General features: G+C 38.3%; 1 protein-coding gene across 2 annotated transcripts in view; it reads left to right on the top strand.

The window, feature by feature from the left end:
* Katna1 (katanin catalytic subunit A1) overlaps positions 1 to 16,940 on the top strand; it is a 39,685-nt gene that overhangs the window by 20,973 nt on the left and 1,772 nt on the right. For both annotated transcript variants that reach the window (XM_010607730.3, XM_010607729.2), the window contains exons 5-10: positions 2,836 to 2,957; positions 6,200 to 6,305; positions 7,910 to 8,068; positions 15,065 to 15,191; positions 15,749 to 15,883; positions 16,277 to 16,403. In XM_010607730.3, the coding sequence (XP_010606032.1) occupies positions 2,836 to 2,957; positions 6,200 to 6,305; positions 7,910 to 8,068; positions 15,065 to 15,191; positions 15,749 to 15,883; positions 16,277 to 16,403 (776 nt within the window). The remainder of the gene's footprint in view (positions 1 to 2,835; positions 2,958 to 6,199; positions 6,306 to 7,909; positions 8,069 to 15,064; positions 15,192 to 15,748; positions 15,884 to 16,276; positions 16,404 to 16,940) is intronic.

Here is a 16,940-nt window from a genome sequence, read left to right on the forward strand (position 1 = left end):
TGGGCTCATGGATTATTTTGTACTGTGTTATAATCTGTTGCCATTATCATTTTGTTGCTTGAAACTGTCCTAGATAGTTGATGTGGGAGACCTTGCTGCCAGATCCTGTCTTTTTGACATTTACAGTAACCATTATTTTCTGAGCACCTTCACGTTTTCTGGCACAGTAGGATGTTCCAAGCTCATCTTGTATCTCTCCTGCCATGTTCCTGAATTTCTCATTTCTACAGGAAGCCCTGGGTCCTATTAGTAGATAATAGTATTTAGAAGCCAGCATTTTGATGCCATTAACTAGTATCTGAAGGCTTGTAATGTGCAGTAGTAGGGAGTATATGGGGATCTAAGAACTTAATTTCTATCTTCTTTTTTTTCTACCTCTTCTCCCGCTCCCCTGCCCAGGGCTGTGATACAGTAAAGCAGAGATCTACTTGTATGGCTTATTATGCCAGAAAACCTCTTTCATCCCTCTGGCCAAGTCAGAAATGAAGTCTAGCAAAATGTAAAAACCCCAGTGCTGCTCCTATACCCTCCTTTCCAAAATATCAAATCAGCCCTTCTTCAAGCTCTTTCTTCTGATTTTCACTGTAACTTTGTAATTTTACACAGTAACCAACAAAATCTCACATTCTTTGTTGATAAAGATGTTAATTTAGGTTTTCTTTTTTTTTGTTTTTTGTTTTGAGACAGGGTCTTGCTTTGTATTCCAGGCTGGCTTTGAACTCACCATGTAGCCAAGGCTAGTCTCAAATTCATGGCTTTCTTCCTGCCTCAGCCTCCTGAATGCTGGAATTACATGTGTGTGCCACCACACCCGGCTTAATTTAGCTCTTGATTTTGTGCTACCTACGTTATTTTCACCCCATTCCCACTTTTGGTATCACTTGTCTTGGAAATCTGGATGGTCAGTGCCTACCAGTTCCTTTTCCCAGATAACCCTGCACTTGCAGCACCGAAGTTCTGGTTTTATTTATTTATTTATTTATTAGTTTTTTGTTTGTTTGTTTGTTTGTTGTTTCTTAGTAGTCCTGTTTTTGTTTTTGAAAAAGAAAGGAGATGAGAAAGGTGGTTAATTGGCAGAATTACTGAGCTAAATCCCTGGCTCTCCTGTTAAATTTCTTTACCTTGAACTTTATTTGATATTAAAAATAGGCATCCCTACTTTCCTTTAAGGTTTCCATCATATATGTTTTCCTTTTCTCTGCTTGTAACTTGTCTATATATTAGAATAAGTTTCTTTCTTTCTTTTTTTTTTTTCTTTTTTGGTACCTGGGTCGATCGCAGGACTTTGTAATTGCTGGGCAGGTGTGGTGCCCCTGAGCTACGTTCCTGGCCCTTAGAATAAGTTTCTTGATTATAGCATGTGGTTAAGTCATATTTTAAAATGCAGCTTACTATCTTTATCTTTTATTGATGTGTTTAGACAAATTTTTATTAAAGTAAATATTATGATACAGCTTAAGTGTGCCATTTTAGTTTTTGTTTGAATATTCTGTTTTCTTCTTTTTCTGTGTTCTTTTTCCAGACTTATGGATTACTTGAACATTATTTAGCATTCTATTTTGATTTATCAAATCCTCCTGTTTCCACCCTTGGAGTCCTGGGATTACAGACATACCCACCATATCCAGCTGTCTTAGTTACTTTTCTCATTGCCGAGACAAAATACCTGATGCCTAAAGTTAAAGGAGGAAAGGTTTATTTAGCTCAGTTTGTATAAGTTTCAGTCCATAATCGGCTGGCTCCAGGGCAGAGTGGCATGGCAGAGGAGAAACAGTTCATGGTGGGCAAAGATGGCAAAAGCAGCAAGGGATCTTCACTGCATCTTTCTGCCCCTTTTATCTTATCCAGACTACTTAAGACAGGTAGCACACATACCCTTAATCCTAGTGTCTTTGAGCCTCGAATTGCACCATGAATCAATTCTAGCATCACTCTAGATCCAACCGCCTTTGAAAAAGCCCCACCTGTGACTACAAGAGGCTTTGCGGGGACAGCTAAATACAAGCCATAACTTCAGCTCTATAGATCTTTGGTGGTTCTTTTTTTTTTTTTACAGGGATTGAATTCAGGACCTTGTGCTTTTGCGGCAGTTGGGGTGCCACTGAGCTAAATCCCTGGCCCTTGGTAGTATTTTTGAGTATATCTGTGTAGCATTTTTAGTAGTATCTCTTGGTATTGTGTGTGTGTGTGTGTGTGTGTGTGTGTGTAAACGCTTGAGTTTTCTTTTTAATCTGTGAATGTTTTAATTTCCTCTTTATTTCTGAAGGATGTTTTTACTGGGTCTAGGATTATGAGTTTTCTTCAGATACTTGAAAACTTGAGTTTTTGTTGCCTGCCTGTTGCATACTGGGATGCTGCTTCTTATTGATATTTTAGAACAAATTGAATAAATATATTCATAAAAAAGGAATTAAACTCTCTGAAAAACGTTAGATTCCACAGCTTCCTTTGGCTGAACTGTTATAGCTCTGTTTTGCTTTTCTGCTTAGCTAAAAATTTTTTGTGCTCTATCAGCCTTGTGTTTTGTGGGAGAAAAGGAAGAGAACTAGAAAGTGCCTTCTTTTGTATCCTTCTTGGCTTACATTATATGTTCCTGACAAATGTCTTCTTTCTATCCCTGGTGGCTGCTGTCACAAAACAGATACTTATTAACTACTTGTGAATGACAACTTCATCAATACTTCTGAGACATTATCTTCCTCAACATTTTTTTTTTCAGTAGTACTGAAGAATGGACCCAGAGCCTTCACACTGAACTCCATTGCCAGGGCATCACAGAAACAAAATACAATCTTTCAATCAATCAAAAACTCTTGGTTTTTCCTCCCATTGTAGAACAAATCACCTGCTGCAGTTATAGAACCTGAGACAAATAAATTTGATAGCACTGGATATGACAAGGACTTAGTAGATGCTTTGGAAAGAGATATAATTTCTCAGAATCCCAATGTTCGATGGTAAGTGATGTCACAACAGGATATTAGGTGCTAATGATGCTTTTCGGAACAGAAACTAAAGTAAATGTATGTACTAAAGATCCTTGGGAATAGAACCAGAGTTATGTGACATGAGCAGAACACGTAATGAAAAACTTACTTTGGCTGAAGCTATATCAATTTTTTTGTCTGAGATTTTTTTAAAAAATTAATAAATTATATATTAAATTAGGATAAGATCATAGAAATTTCGCCTTTTTAGGATATCTAATGGTAAAAAGGCAGTGATTTTTCTGCATATTTCTTGCTTATCTATAACATCTGATTAGATTTTTTATTTCCTGTTACTTTCTTAGCTTTATTAATATATCTAGCCAGGTGTGGTGGTACAGCCCTGTAATCCCAGCCCTCAGGAGGCTGAAGAGGAGGATCATTGTAAGTTCAAGGCCAGCCTGAGCTACATAGTGAGTTCCAGGCCAGTCTAAACTACACAATAAGGCCCTGTTTTAAAAAATAAAAATAAGGAGCCGGGAATTTAGCTCAGTGGTTTTGCTGCCTGCCTCGCAAGCGCAAGGTCCTGAGTTCAATCCCCGGTACCAAATAAATAGATAAATAAAAATAAAAATTACATCCAAGCAAAGATATGTGACTTAGCACATTGAATTATAAAAGCTTACTTTTTCCATAAAGTTAGGTATATTCTGTTACATGTTTTCTGTTAAAACATTAATGATTATAAGGTATAGCTTTGGGTGATACTTAAAAATCTTTGGTATTTGATACTTATACAATGAAAAGACATTTTCATAGTAAAATTCTTATGTATATCAGTAGTAGTGGGGAGATGACTTCACAGTGATTTCTGTGATATTCTGATGTTGTCACCTACCTACTAGAATCAGAAGCACAGCAGCAGTGTAACCTGTCTCTCCTTTATGTCCTTTTATTCTCTTTTATCCCTCCCGTTACTGAGGGTGGATAGAATCCAGGGGGTGCTAAGCTACATCCCCAGTCCTTTCTTAAAGATAAGGTGTCTCCAAAGTTGGTCAGGCTGGTCTTGAGCTTGTTATCCTCCTACCTCAGCTTCCTGTACCCTGTTATTTTTTATGATTTTTAAAAAAATGGGTTCATTGTTACTAAATCACAGGGATTAGGGAATAAGCATCATAAAAGCAACAAAATTAGGTACCTTGGTTACTATAGGTTAAACATCCCTAATCTGGAAGTCAAAAATATGAAATGTTCAAAATTCAAAGTTAGTATCCCTCTGCCGGGTATCTTTCCAAAAGTATTAAATGAATCATACCACAGTGATATATGTGTACTCATATTTACAGCAGCACAGTTTGTAATAGCTAAAACTTGGTAACAGCCCAACTGCCCATCAACTGGAGGCTGGATAAAGAAAATGTGGTTTTTCTATAAAATGGAATACTACTCAGCCATAAAGAATGAGAAACTAGAGACATTTTAAATGGATGCACATTGAGGCTATACTCTTAAGTGAAATAAATAGGACACACTTGAGTAAATACTGAATAGTTTCTCTGGTGTGAAAAACTAAAAGTGTAAATAAGGTTCAAATGGTATAACAGGGAGTGTGAAATGAGAAAGTGGCTAAAGGGGAAGGGAAAGGAAATAAGAGAAAAGAAAAATGTGAAACAAGGAAAAAATGGAAACAAAGTCTTTGTAATTCAGGAAGCGTGAGTGGATATGAAGGAAGGGCAGGGATATGGGGAAAAATAAGAACCAAGACATACCGTGTAAAGGTACAAGATCCCAATGATAAATGTAATTGATAAATGTTTCCTTTAAATGTACCAGTAAACTTAATGGGAAAAAAAAATTCAGAGCTAGGCATGGTGGTACACAGCAATAACCTCAGCACTTGAGAGGCTGAGGCAGGAAGATCACCATGAGTTCTAGCCAGCCTGGACCACATAGTGAGTTCAAGGCCAGCCTAAACTATATAGTGAGAACCTGTCTCAAAAACAACAAATAAAACAAAACTAAAACATTTTGTACATTTTGAGCATAGCCATGACCCTCACAAAATTTTAGATTTAGGAGCATTCAGATTTTTGGGTTCAGGATGCTCAATTGGTAAAATCTATGCAAATATTCTAAATCCTGACACACATTTTTTTCTTTTTTTTCCTCTTACTGAGTTCATTGGTACATTTTAGGTATACAGTACAGTTACATTCATTATTGGGATCTTGTACCTTTACATGATGGGTCTTGGTTCTCATTTTTTCCCCTTGTCCCTACCCTCCCTTCGCCCCCTCCTACCCTCCCCATTTATACACACTTTATTTCCATTTTTTCATTTTCTCATATTTTTTTCTTTTCCCTTATTACCTTTCCCCTACCCTTCCCACTTTCCCTACACCTTTACTGAAACACATTTTTGATTTTAAGCATTTTGGACAAAGAGTACTCAAATCTTTACTTAAGAGATCTGTAGGGCTTTGTTCTCACGGAACAACCTGAAAACCGCTACTGCTAACAATTGAAGACAGTGATTATGTTTTTTTATGTATATTGGTTGGCATGGCAAAACCACACAGTGTGTTAGCTTGTTAATACCCAAAGAGAGGCTTAATATTCTGTCAGGGGTTCTCAAAAGTGCCTATGTAGTTAAATACATACAGTGGACCCTTGAGTTACAACTGTCCTGACATATAAACAACTTGGGTTATGACTGGAGTTTTCTAGAATTTTTTTTTCCCCTACTCCGGTATACCAGGGATTGAACTCAGGACCTTGTACCAGCAAGGCAGGCGCAGTGCCACTGAGCTAAATCCCCAGTCCCTTATGATTGAAATTTTAGTTTTAATTTATGAACAAAGTCTTGAGTTACGACCCGAATATCAGCCACTTGTCCTTCCAGATGGTCTCAGGTACAGCTTTAACCCTTAAAGAGTTCTAGAAGAAACATTACAGGGCTGGGGATTTAGCTCAGTGGTTCTGCTGCCTGCCTTCACAAGCGCAAGGACCCAAGTTTGATCCCCAGTACAAAACAAAATATTACAACATCCTTTCCTCTGTGAGGTTGACTGAGAAATCCTGGGCCAATGTCTCTCTAAGGACACTCAGATCTGCCTGTATTCAGGAAAGAGACTTTGAGGGCTGTGTAGAGGAGCCTGAGCCTTCAGTTGACTAATTTGAGTTATAGCCAGCCCTTGAGAACTAATTGAATTCCTAAGTCAGGGTTCCACTGTAATTCGAGAAGTTGCTGATGAAGTTATCTTTTCTTTCAGGGATGATATTGCTGATTTAGTAGAAGCTAAAAAGTTGCTTAAAGAAGCTGTGGTATTACCAATGTGGATGCCAGAATTCTTTAAGGGCATTAGAAGACCATGGAAAGTAAGTTTACTCTAATAGTATCATCAGAGTAAATGGCAGTATTCTCCACATAGCCATATTAGGGAAAGTAGAGAGAAATTGGAGTGAAGAAAATTTTAAATTAGAAAGTAGATGTAGTGAGTTGTATGTGGTGGCGTATGCCTGTGATCCTAGCACTCTGGGAGGCTGAGGCAGGAAGAATGCAAGTTTGAGCCCAAACTGGGCAATTTAGTGACTTTAGGATACCCTCTTTCAAAAAAATATTAAAAGGGTATGGGATACAGCTCAGTGTGAAGGTCCTGGGTTTACACCATGGTACTCTCTCAAAAAAGTGTATGTTGTATTGCTAAAAATTTTGTTTAGACCAAAAGCTATTACAAGATTCCCCAAGTAAGAAATAGGAATGATGTTCAGAAACATTATAATAGTTAGAATGAGCTTGTATTTGTGAAACTACTCCATTTCATTGGCATGTTGTTTAATTTATAACTTGTGGGAATTATTCTTAAGAAATTGAGAAATGAGCCGGGAGTGGTGGTACATAATTTTAAATCCTATATTAAGGAGGCTGAGAAAGAGGATCGTAAGTTTAAGGCTAGTCTGGGTTACACAGTGAGTTCAAAGTCAGTCTGGTTTGTAGCAAAACCCTGTCTCAAAAAACAAACAAAAGATGCCAGGCCTGGTAGCACACACCTGTAATCCTAGCACTTGGAAGGCTGAGACAGGAGGATCATGAGTTCAAGGCCAGTCTGTGCTACATAGTGAGTTTAAGGCCAGTCTGAACTTTATAGCAAGACCCTGTCTCAAGCAAACAACACAAAAGAATGAAAAAGTAACTAAGAAGTATCTGCATCTGATGGAAAGTGATGGGCTAATAAATACGTAAAGAAACCATAAAAAAAAACCAAAAAGTAAAACTCTTGGATTCGGAAAATGTGCTGATAGATAATTTGCAATTGCTATTACTATTATTATTATTATTATTACTTTGCAATTATTAATTAATTAATTAATTAATTAATTAATAGTATCTCACTATGTAATTGAGACTGGCCTGGAACTCACTATGTAGCCCAGGCTGGTCTTGAACTCACAGCAATCCTCCTGCCTCAGCCTCCCGAGTGCTGCAATTATTATTTAAAAAATTCCTTTAAATGTTAAGTGATAATATGCAAAACTGTAGACATTTTGAGTAAACTATGTAAAATGAAACTTAATTGAGCAAAAAGATTAGTAGGAAATAAATCTGGATGTTATTTGTACCTGTGTTAGAGTATAGGAATTATAAAGTATTGTTCCTCATCTCTGAGTTCCAAATTTTAATAATGTGGTTATCTTCCTTTTGGAATAGAAAAAAGTACATTTTTGATAAAGTATCCTTCTGTTTTTCTTCGTTTGTTCTTTATTTGTCTTAAGTTGGTTGAAATTTGATACTTAATAATGTAATTATTGCAAATGAGAACAGTGGCAAACCAGACATTGTGACAGGTAAAGCTAAAGGAGAAGAAGGGTCACGAGGGATCCGGTCTAGAGGTCAGCTTGGGCAACATAGTGAAACCTCGTCTCCAAAACAAACAAAATGTTAGCAAATAAGTCCTTTGCTTAAGCTGTTGTATTCCCAACAGGGAGTACTGATGGTTGGCCCACCTGGCACAGGCAAGACCCTCCTTGCTAAAGCAGTGGCAACAGAATGCAAGACAACGTTCTTCAATGTCTCTTCATCAACTCTGACTTCCAAATACCGAGGAGAGTCTGAGAAGCTTGTTCGCCTGCTGTTTGAAATGGTGAATGTGTGAGACGGCTCTGATAAGGGTAGCAACTTTACTCGGGAAAGGGGAGCGAGCGAGGTGTGACTTTGTCCAGTGTGTGGATTGGGGGGCACAGCAGTTCTGCACAGGGTGTGATGCCTGTGGCCTTGAGTCACCTCCTTTACAAACACGAGTGGCCCGAGTTCCACTTTGTCTCCTCTCCAGTCTCATTCACGTCTGCTAGTTAATGAGCATGCTCCCATTATGGATCAGCATTAATCTCCTAAAGGAGTCTAAAATTACTGTGATTTTTTAAAATGAATAGGCGTAGTGATGATGTGGTAAATGCAGTATTTTAACACTGCCAAAAGGTAAGAATACTAAATGCTTATGGGACTTAGATCACCTGCATTCTGTTAGCTGTATCAAATAACAGCTGGAGTTTAATGACCCAATCTTAAATTTTTTCCTTCTTTTTAGTTTTTTTTAAAAATTCCACTCCAAAAATGTCAGTATCTAGAAGACAAATGTAATTCAACAAGTTCTGGCAGTGTTTGTGGTTGAATTCAACGATCCTTTGTGCTTCAGCCTTGTTATACTTAATTTCAGTCTTGCCACTAAGAAATAATTTAGCTATGTGTATTAGCACATTTACATTATTAGATAGCAGTAATACATGAACCTTTAATCTTGGTGGATAAAACCTTAGGTGAACATTGCTAATATTATGTCAGGTCTTCCTTCCTAAACTCAGAATAAAACAAACTGTAAGTTTTGCAATTTCAGGTTGTCCCATTTATGAAAAGACTTCTTCCTATTTGAATTTCTATTTTCTTTCTCCTTCCTCTTAGACAAGTTATAAGCCAGGAGACAAACTATAACAATTTACTAATGGCTCATTACTAGTCCATGGCACAATAGGAACCTAATGGAGACTCTTGGATTATTTTAAATAGACAATTTGCCCCGTGAGGAAAAAATAGTATATTTCCAACATTCTAGAATAATTAGTTTTTTTTTTTTCAAGCTAAATAGAGTGTTCAATATAGAGTCTTTAAAATACAGTTGGCCTGGGTTCAAATCCCACCTCAGTTACATTTCTGGCTGATGAGCTATAACGAAATTGCTCTCTTTGAGGTCCTCAGTTACTTCATCCGTAAGAGGAAATTAATATACAGCCTACTCCTGTCATGTGAGGAGAAACAAGCTAATGCATAGGAGTTGCTTAATATAAAAGCTTGATGCACAGCTCAATAAATAAATACTAACTGTTGCTGTTTAAGTTTTTTTGGGGGGAGTGTACTAGGGATTGAACTTGGGTCCTTGTGCTTGTGAGTCAGGTGCTGGAACCACTGAGTTTAAATCCTTGGCCCTGTTTGGCTTATTTTTTAATGTAAGGTCGGTTTCCATTTTTCTTCTTTCTCTGTATCAGTCTATCTGTCTGTCTTTATCTCTCTTTACTGGGATTAAACCCAGAGAGTGCTGAACTGTGTCACCAGCACCAGCATTTTTAAATTGTTTATTTTGAGATAGGTTGCACATATTGCCTAGGCCAGTGATAGCAGACCTTTTAGAGCTTTCAGTGATATAGTCTGCTGCAGCCTACATGTCATAATTCGACCCCTCCCCCCCTTTTTGAGACAGGGTCTCGCTATGTTGTCCAGACCCGTTTTGAACTTAATACGTAGCCCAGGTTGCCTCAAACTTGCAGTAATCCTCTTGCTTCAGCCTCCTGAGTGCTGGGATTCCAAGTGTGCACCACCATGTCCAGCCCTAGGCTGGTCTTGAGCTTGTGATTCTCCTGCCTCAGTTACCCAAATAGCTGGGATTACAAATGTGTACCACCCAGCTGATGTGAGGTTTGGCTTGGTGTTTTGGAGGGGAGGCATTCTTTTGGTACTGGGAATTACCCAGCCCTTTAAACATTCTTTTAAAACAGGAATCATATATTTCATTTATACTTTTTCCTCTCATGGCCACTGTTCTGGTAATAATCAGATCTTCACCCACCTCTCCATAATATTGGATCTGACCAGACTGAGCTAGTATGAACACAAACCCCAAACCAGGGTTCTTGAAACAGAAAAACAAGAACAGTGAAAACCAGCCTTTTGTGTAGAAAGAAATTAGGAATCAGAGGATTCAAATCTCCCACCTTCCAGAGTAGAACACCTGGAGCTCAGGCAAACATGGGAATCAGACTGTGTCAGGAACGAAGTCAGGACCCTCTCATGCTCAAGAGCAAAATGGTTTTGGGAAATACATATCTGACCATCCGGCCTTTTCTCTTAGGTGGGAATGGCCCCACACCAGCTTGTTAAAAGGGAGATGTTTGTGCTTCTATTTTTATTTCCCAAAGAGCTCCTAACAGGGTTATTACAGATCATAATAAATCAGTTCACTCACAAGAAATATTCCTGGATAACGATTTTTGGTTGCTGCGGACATTCAGCACATTATTGCACAGTGGCAGAATTGAGGGCAGTCTGAGAAAAGAGCAATCAAAAGCAGCAGCTGTCTTGCTGACAAGTTTATGTAGGACCACACACAACCACTTTTTTTTTCATTGGATATATCATGCGGCCAAGATCACGAAATTAGTTATACATAAAATAGTGCACAGACCAACAGAGGGAAAGACACTTTCTTGGAGAGCAATGGAGAAGCATTTTGCAAAAGGTCCGTGTCACTGAGGTGGAAGGATTAGAGCTCCTCACCGTGGCCATCACGAGCTGCATTGCTCCTCTCTGGTTGCAATGGACTCAGAGCTGTTTGCTCTATATAGTTTGTTGGCTGCCGCTTCTCCCTCTTCTTACTTCCCCCACCTATCCTCTCCTCTTCCACCTCCTCCTCTTCCTGGGGATAGAGGTGTGGGTATTTTGCATGCATTCCCGTGTGGCCCCAGACTAGCCTTTACAGTCTGATCTCTTGCTGTCCTCTGTGCAGTAGTAGAAGCAGGAGAAAGCCAATTTCAACTGTTTTCCAGAGGGGCTGCTGGCTATTCTTCCTACACACGGCAGTTCCAGTTTATGTCTCTGTGCGGCAGTGTCAGACCATGTTCCTCATATGGATCGTTGGGGTAATCAGCCAGCAGCTCTGCATTGCTGGGGTTTTCATGGTCTTCTTGGATCTTTCCCTTCCTGCTGGCAGTAGGCCATGGCTGCAGCCTGACACTGACCCCTTCACATGAGGCCTCACTCTCCTAGTAGGGCTCTTAAAGTCTTTTAGAGACAGGGTCTTGGTAAATTAGTGGTTGCCCAGGCCAAGTTTGAATTTGGGAGCCTCCTGCTTCAGCCTGCATTATTTTTTTTTAATAGTGAGTTTTTTGAAGGTATATATATATTTTTTATTGGCTTCTTTGAAACTGCTTGGGAAAACCTTAACCACCATTCAGTAATTCCCTATTCCTGGACTAGTCTGCTCAACCACTGGCTGACTCATAGACCAGTGCCTACTGTTTGGAGATTCTGCTCTGGTGACCAGAACTTAGAGATCATATTGTAAGCCAGCTAATTTTTTTCTGTTAATCATGGACCCTCACTGGCTAGAACTGCACTGCCTTTCCTATCTTGGTTTTTAATTTACTATAGATGATGTCACTTTTAATGTACCTCCATTCCCAGGACCCCTCCAAATGATTGTTGAGCAATTCTTAAGACCTATATTTTAAATAGGCTACTTAAGCTGAGCATGCTGTGTAATCTCAGCATAGGCAGGAGGATTGCCACAGGTTCAAGGCCTGCCTGGGCTGCATAGTGAGCTCAAGGCCAGCCTGAACTGCACAGTGAAACCTTGCCTCAATAAACAAACAAACAAATAAGCAAGCAAGCCACTTAAATTTGGTGAAAATGTCTAGTATTTTTCATGTGGCATGGCAACAAATTAAAAAAACATAATTTTTGTTGTATTTATTTTCAGTAGAAACCCAGTAAAATGAATTTAAACAAAAACAATATATAACAGTAACAGTACTAACAGGGAATTTTCAGAAGTTACCTGTCGGATTATTAGGCCTATCAGGAGTCATCAAATCAGATGCCCTTAGGAATCTTTTTCTTAGCTGACTGGGCTTTGAATTTAAGCAGGCTCATGAAATAAATGGCTAAGATAACTCTCAGAATCTTAAATCTTTTTTTGAGATAAGGTCTCACTATGTAGCTCAGGCTGGCTTTGAACTCACAGTGAAACTCCTGCCTCAGCCTCCCAGTGCTGGGATTATAGGTGTGCGCCACTATGCCCCTTAAATCTTACTTTTGTTGTCTTTGTGGTGTTCCCAGTGAAGTTATTGGAACAAGTTCCACTTGTTCAGGCAAAAGTCCAGAGATTATTTGGTTTCTTTTGAGTCACATGCTGATTCCTGAGCCCATCATCTTTGGTCACAGAACTGCAGCGATCTGATTGATTGCCTTGGCCTAAATTATCCATGGAACTCTGAGTAGATATGGCCTCTTTTGAAGTAGTGGAATATAAAAACGCAGTGGTTTACAAATGAACAAACTTCTCTTATCAGAAGAAAGGGTGCAGTGCAGGTAGAATCGATTTGTGTTCATTGAAAATCTCTTCACAGCATCTTCCCAGGCCAGCCGAAAGCAGTCTGGCGTGTTTCACAGTCTCTCCTTAAAGTGAGACTGTTCTGTATTCCCTCAGTACTTGAAAGGAATCAGTCTAGTCATTTTTGCTTTGTGTGGCAACAGGGATTGAATTTTAAATTTTATTCATATAAGTTCTCTGTATGGTTCCTATCTAGAATTTCAAATGAGAATTTATTGGATACTTTAATAGTTCATTCTTTTCATTTTTAAAAATCAATTTTATTTTATCCCATTGTCCACTCCCCTCCCCATGTATCTACTTTCTTTTTTTTGGTACTGGCGATGGAACTCGGGACCTTGCATTTGTGAGGCAGGCAGCGGAGCGGCACCACTGAGCTAAATCCCCAGCCCTGTAACTGCATTTCTTAAAAAGGAAGTACAAAAAGTTTTACACATAGTATCTAAAACCTAAGTAATGACCATTTAAAATGAAATTATACCTTTGAAAAGAATTACAGAATTTAGCTACTTGGGGGCCTAAAGCAATAGGAGCACAAGTTTGAGACTAGCCTAGGCAACTGAGACCTTGTGTCGAAAAAAAAAGGTATCTGGAGCTTGGTATAGTGACACATACCTATAATCCTAGCGTGTAGGAAGCTGAGAGAAGGATTGTAAATTAGAACTCAACCTGGGCAACTTAAGAGACTTCCCAAGATCCTGTCCTAAAAATAAAAAAATGGCTAGGGATGTTCCTCAGTGCAAAGGTCCTGGATTCATTTCCTAGTACCACAAAGCATGGGATGGGGCCCTAGGGTGGGGATACAGCTCAGAGGTAGGTTGCTTTCCGAGCATATGTGAGGTCTGGGATCAATCACCAGTATTGGGGTGGTGGTGGTGGGAACAACTTAGAATCCAAAGTTTTGACTAGAAAAGAGAGTGGGACTTATATATTTGGATTTTCCAAGTGAAGAAAGATAAATCCATACTTTAGATGCAGGGTTTTTTTTTTAACATAGTTGCCTCTTATAGAATGCTGTACTAGATTATAACCTCATGGTTCAAAGAACTGATAGACCGGGTGTGGTTGCATGTTCAGGTATGCAAATGCTGTTTGTTATCCCTACTGTTTTTTAAAAAATCTTTATTTGGTTTAAATAATGATTAACAATAAACTTTTTAGCACATTAAATTGCTTCTCAGTCTCAAGAGTGATATTATTATTTACTACCAGAAAAAAAAAACGTATTTATGAGATAACACTTGAGTGAGACCTACTAACCTTCAGATTGATCTTTGCTGTTATTTTGAGAAAGATATGCATTTAAAGAGCAAAAATAGGGCTGGGAATTTAGCTCAGTGGCACTGTACCTGCCTCACAAGTCCTGAGTTCAAGCCTGGTACAAAAACAAAAGAGAAAAAAAAAAAACCCAACCAAACAAACTTAGGGAATACTATTCAGTCATAAAAAAGGAATTAAAGAATTATATGCTACAACATAAATGAACCTTGGAAATAGGGTAGATGAAGAGGCCAGACATGAAAGACATGCTGTATGATTTCATTTACATGACCTACACAGATCCATAAAGACATACAGATCATTGGTTGCATGGTGGTACCTATAATTCCAGCACTCAGGAGGCTGTGGTGGGAGGTTTGCTGCAAGTTCGAGGGCAGCCTGAGCTACATAGTGTGTTCAAAGCCAGCTTGAATTACATAATGAGACCCTGTCTCAAAAGAGCAACATAAAAAGCATTTTAAAAAATTGGTGGTTGCCACAAATTGTGTCAAAGTGTGAGTTCTTTTTTAGGAGATAAAAAGTTCCTGTAGTTAGATAGTGGTGATGGTTGTGCAGCATTGTGAAGACACTAGATTTATACTTTGTTTAAAAATTATTTATATTTTTTGCAGTACTGGGGATCAAACTCTGGACCTTGCACTTGCTAGGCAGGCATAGTACAACTGGGCCACATTCCTGGCCCAAATTTATACTTTAAAATGGTTTAAATGGTGAATTTTTCTTAGTTAAAACTTGGGGATGTGTATGTAAATTGATTCTTCTAAGTTACTTAAGAGCATTAAAATATACAGTACTGTTAGTAGTCAAATTTTAAAATGGCAATTTAATTAGAATTTCTTAGATTCTATATAATTGTAAGCTTTTGGTTCTCTTTGACCAAATTTTTCTAGCTTTAGAATACTTACCAATATCTAGAAATGTTTCTCCACCAGTTAGCCATATTATCATAGTGTACAGAATAGTCCTGTACTTTTATCAAATATTCATAGTGTTGTTATTGAATGGGAGTTATATCGTATTTAAGTATGTCAGTTTATATTAGAAGCTATATTTTAGTTGTTCCAATTTTATTTCCCCCCAAATATGAGGACAAGAGAGAAAAGTGCATATTGTGGCAGGTGCTTCACCATTTTCAAATTGCTAGCCCATAGATTATTTAAATGAAATAAAAATTTAGTATCGCATGATTTCTTTCTTTAGGCTCGATTTTATTCACCAGCCACCATATTTATTGATGAGATTGACTCCATTTGTAGTCGCAGAGGGACTTCCGAGGAGCATGAAGCAAGCAGAAGGGTGAAAGCAGAGCTGCTGGTTCAGATGGATGGTAGATATGTCTGTGCTTGTGACTTGGGCTGGGGCAAGTTGCTGAGGGTCCAGCACCACTGGGTCAAGCTCTACCTCTAGTGCTAGCTCAGGGCTTTTAGTCAATTTTTACAACTCCAGATGGATCAGAGGTGTTGGCAGAGTCTGAAGAGTAACGGTGGTAAATTTGTAAATTATCAGTGGTGACATGTCTGAAATAATGGGGATCCTCAGGTCACCCATATATATATATATATATATATTATCTCTTATCTTTAGCCATGAAATTGAAATAAAAATTAATGTACATAAATTTACTTTAGAGGTTATGTATGCTTTTGAAAAAATTTTGAATTGAGTAGTTTAGTTGGGCTGATCTTTTGCTTAAATCTGAGTCATATTTTTGCATATTACAGAAATTCATTTTCCTTAGATTAAAAATTCACATATTTACCTCTTAGCTTTTTAAATCTTTAGGTGGCATGAAGATTATACTACCTTGTACTAGTGTATTAAATATATAACAATCTTTATATAGCTGAGCTTTTATTTCTTTTTATTCTTTCCTTATCCCTTTAGGTGTTGGAGGTGCTTCTGAAAATGATGACCCTTCAAAAATGGTTATGGTTCTGGCAGCTACGAATTTCCCCTGGGATATAGATGAGGCTTTACGGCGACGTCTTGAAAAACGAATTTATATTCCTTTACCATCAGGTATCATCATTTAAATCTTTTTTTTTTTTTTTAATTTTTTTTTTTTTTTTTTTTTTTTTGGTACCGGGGATTGAACTCGTGTCCTTGAGCTTGCAAGGCAGGCCACCGAACCACTGAGCTAAATCCCCGGCCCATTTAAATCTTGTCTGAAACCTGTTAACTGCCAAGTAGTTTGTTTAATTTGCAACTGGGCATTAATCTTCCCTAAAGAAATAAATATAGTTTATCATTTCTTTGCATTACTATTTGGCTACATCTAGAGCTGGGAAGCCTTGATAATGAAGAAATTAAAAGTTCATCGAGTGACAGCTCTTCACACAAAGTAGACTTGAGAAATAATAGTAGTGTGTTTCTGTTGAAGGCTTACATTTTAAAATTTGTTTCTACCATTAGCAAAAGGCAGGGAGGAGCTATTACGAATAAGTCTGCGTGAGCTGGAATTGGCTGATGATGTTAACCTTGCAAGTATAGCAGAAAAAATGGAAGGTTATTCAGGTGCAGACATTACAAACGTGTGCAGGTAAGCATTATTTTGGAAGGTAAGGTTTTTGTGAGTAAAAACTGTTAAAGCTAGACATGGTACCACCCACCTGTAATCCCAGCACTTTGGTGAGAAGCTGAGGCAGGATTGCTGTGAGTTTGAGATCAGCCTATGCTGTAGAGTGAGACCCTGTCTCCAAAGAAACACAACCTTGTTAAGTTTTTATACTGCATTAATATAAAGACCCACATCCCACATTTCATTCTCTGAAGTCAGGGTCACAAGTGTGACCTTTCTTTTTCTTTATTTTTTGGTACTAGGGATTGAACCCAGGACCTTTGCACTGAGCAATATCACCCCCCTGCCTCTTTTGAGACAAGGTCTTCCTTAATTGCCCAGGCTTATCTTGAATTTATAATCCTCCTGCTCAGCTTCTGAGTGCTGGTGTCATAGCCTGTGGCACCATACTTAAGTTTCAGTTTTAAATTTTAGGTGCTAGTAAAGGTATCTGGGTATATTGGTGAAAGCAGGTGCTGGTAAGAATTTGGGTATCTCACATGTCAGTGAAGAGTCATC

Source organism: Fukomys damarensis, unplaced genomic scaffold (assembly GCF_012274545.1).
Source record: "Fukomys damarensis isolate Sample0158 unplaced genomic scaffold, DMR_v1.0_HiC HiC_scaffold_14, whole genome shotgun sequence".
In the NCBI taxonomy this organism is placed as follows: Eukaryota; Metazoa; Chordata; class Mammalia; order Rodentia; family Bathyergidae; genus Fukomys; species Fukomys damarensis.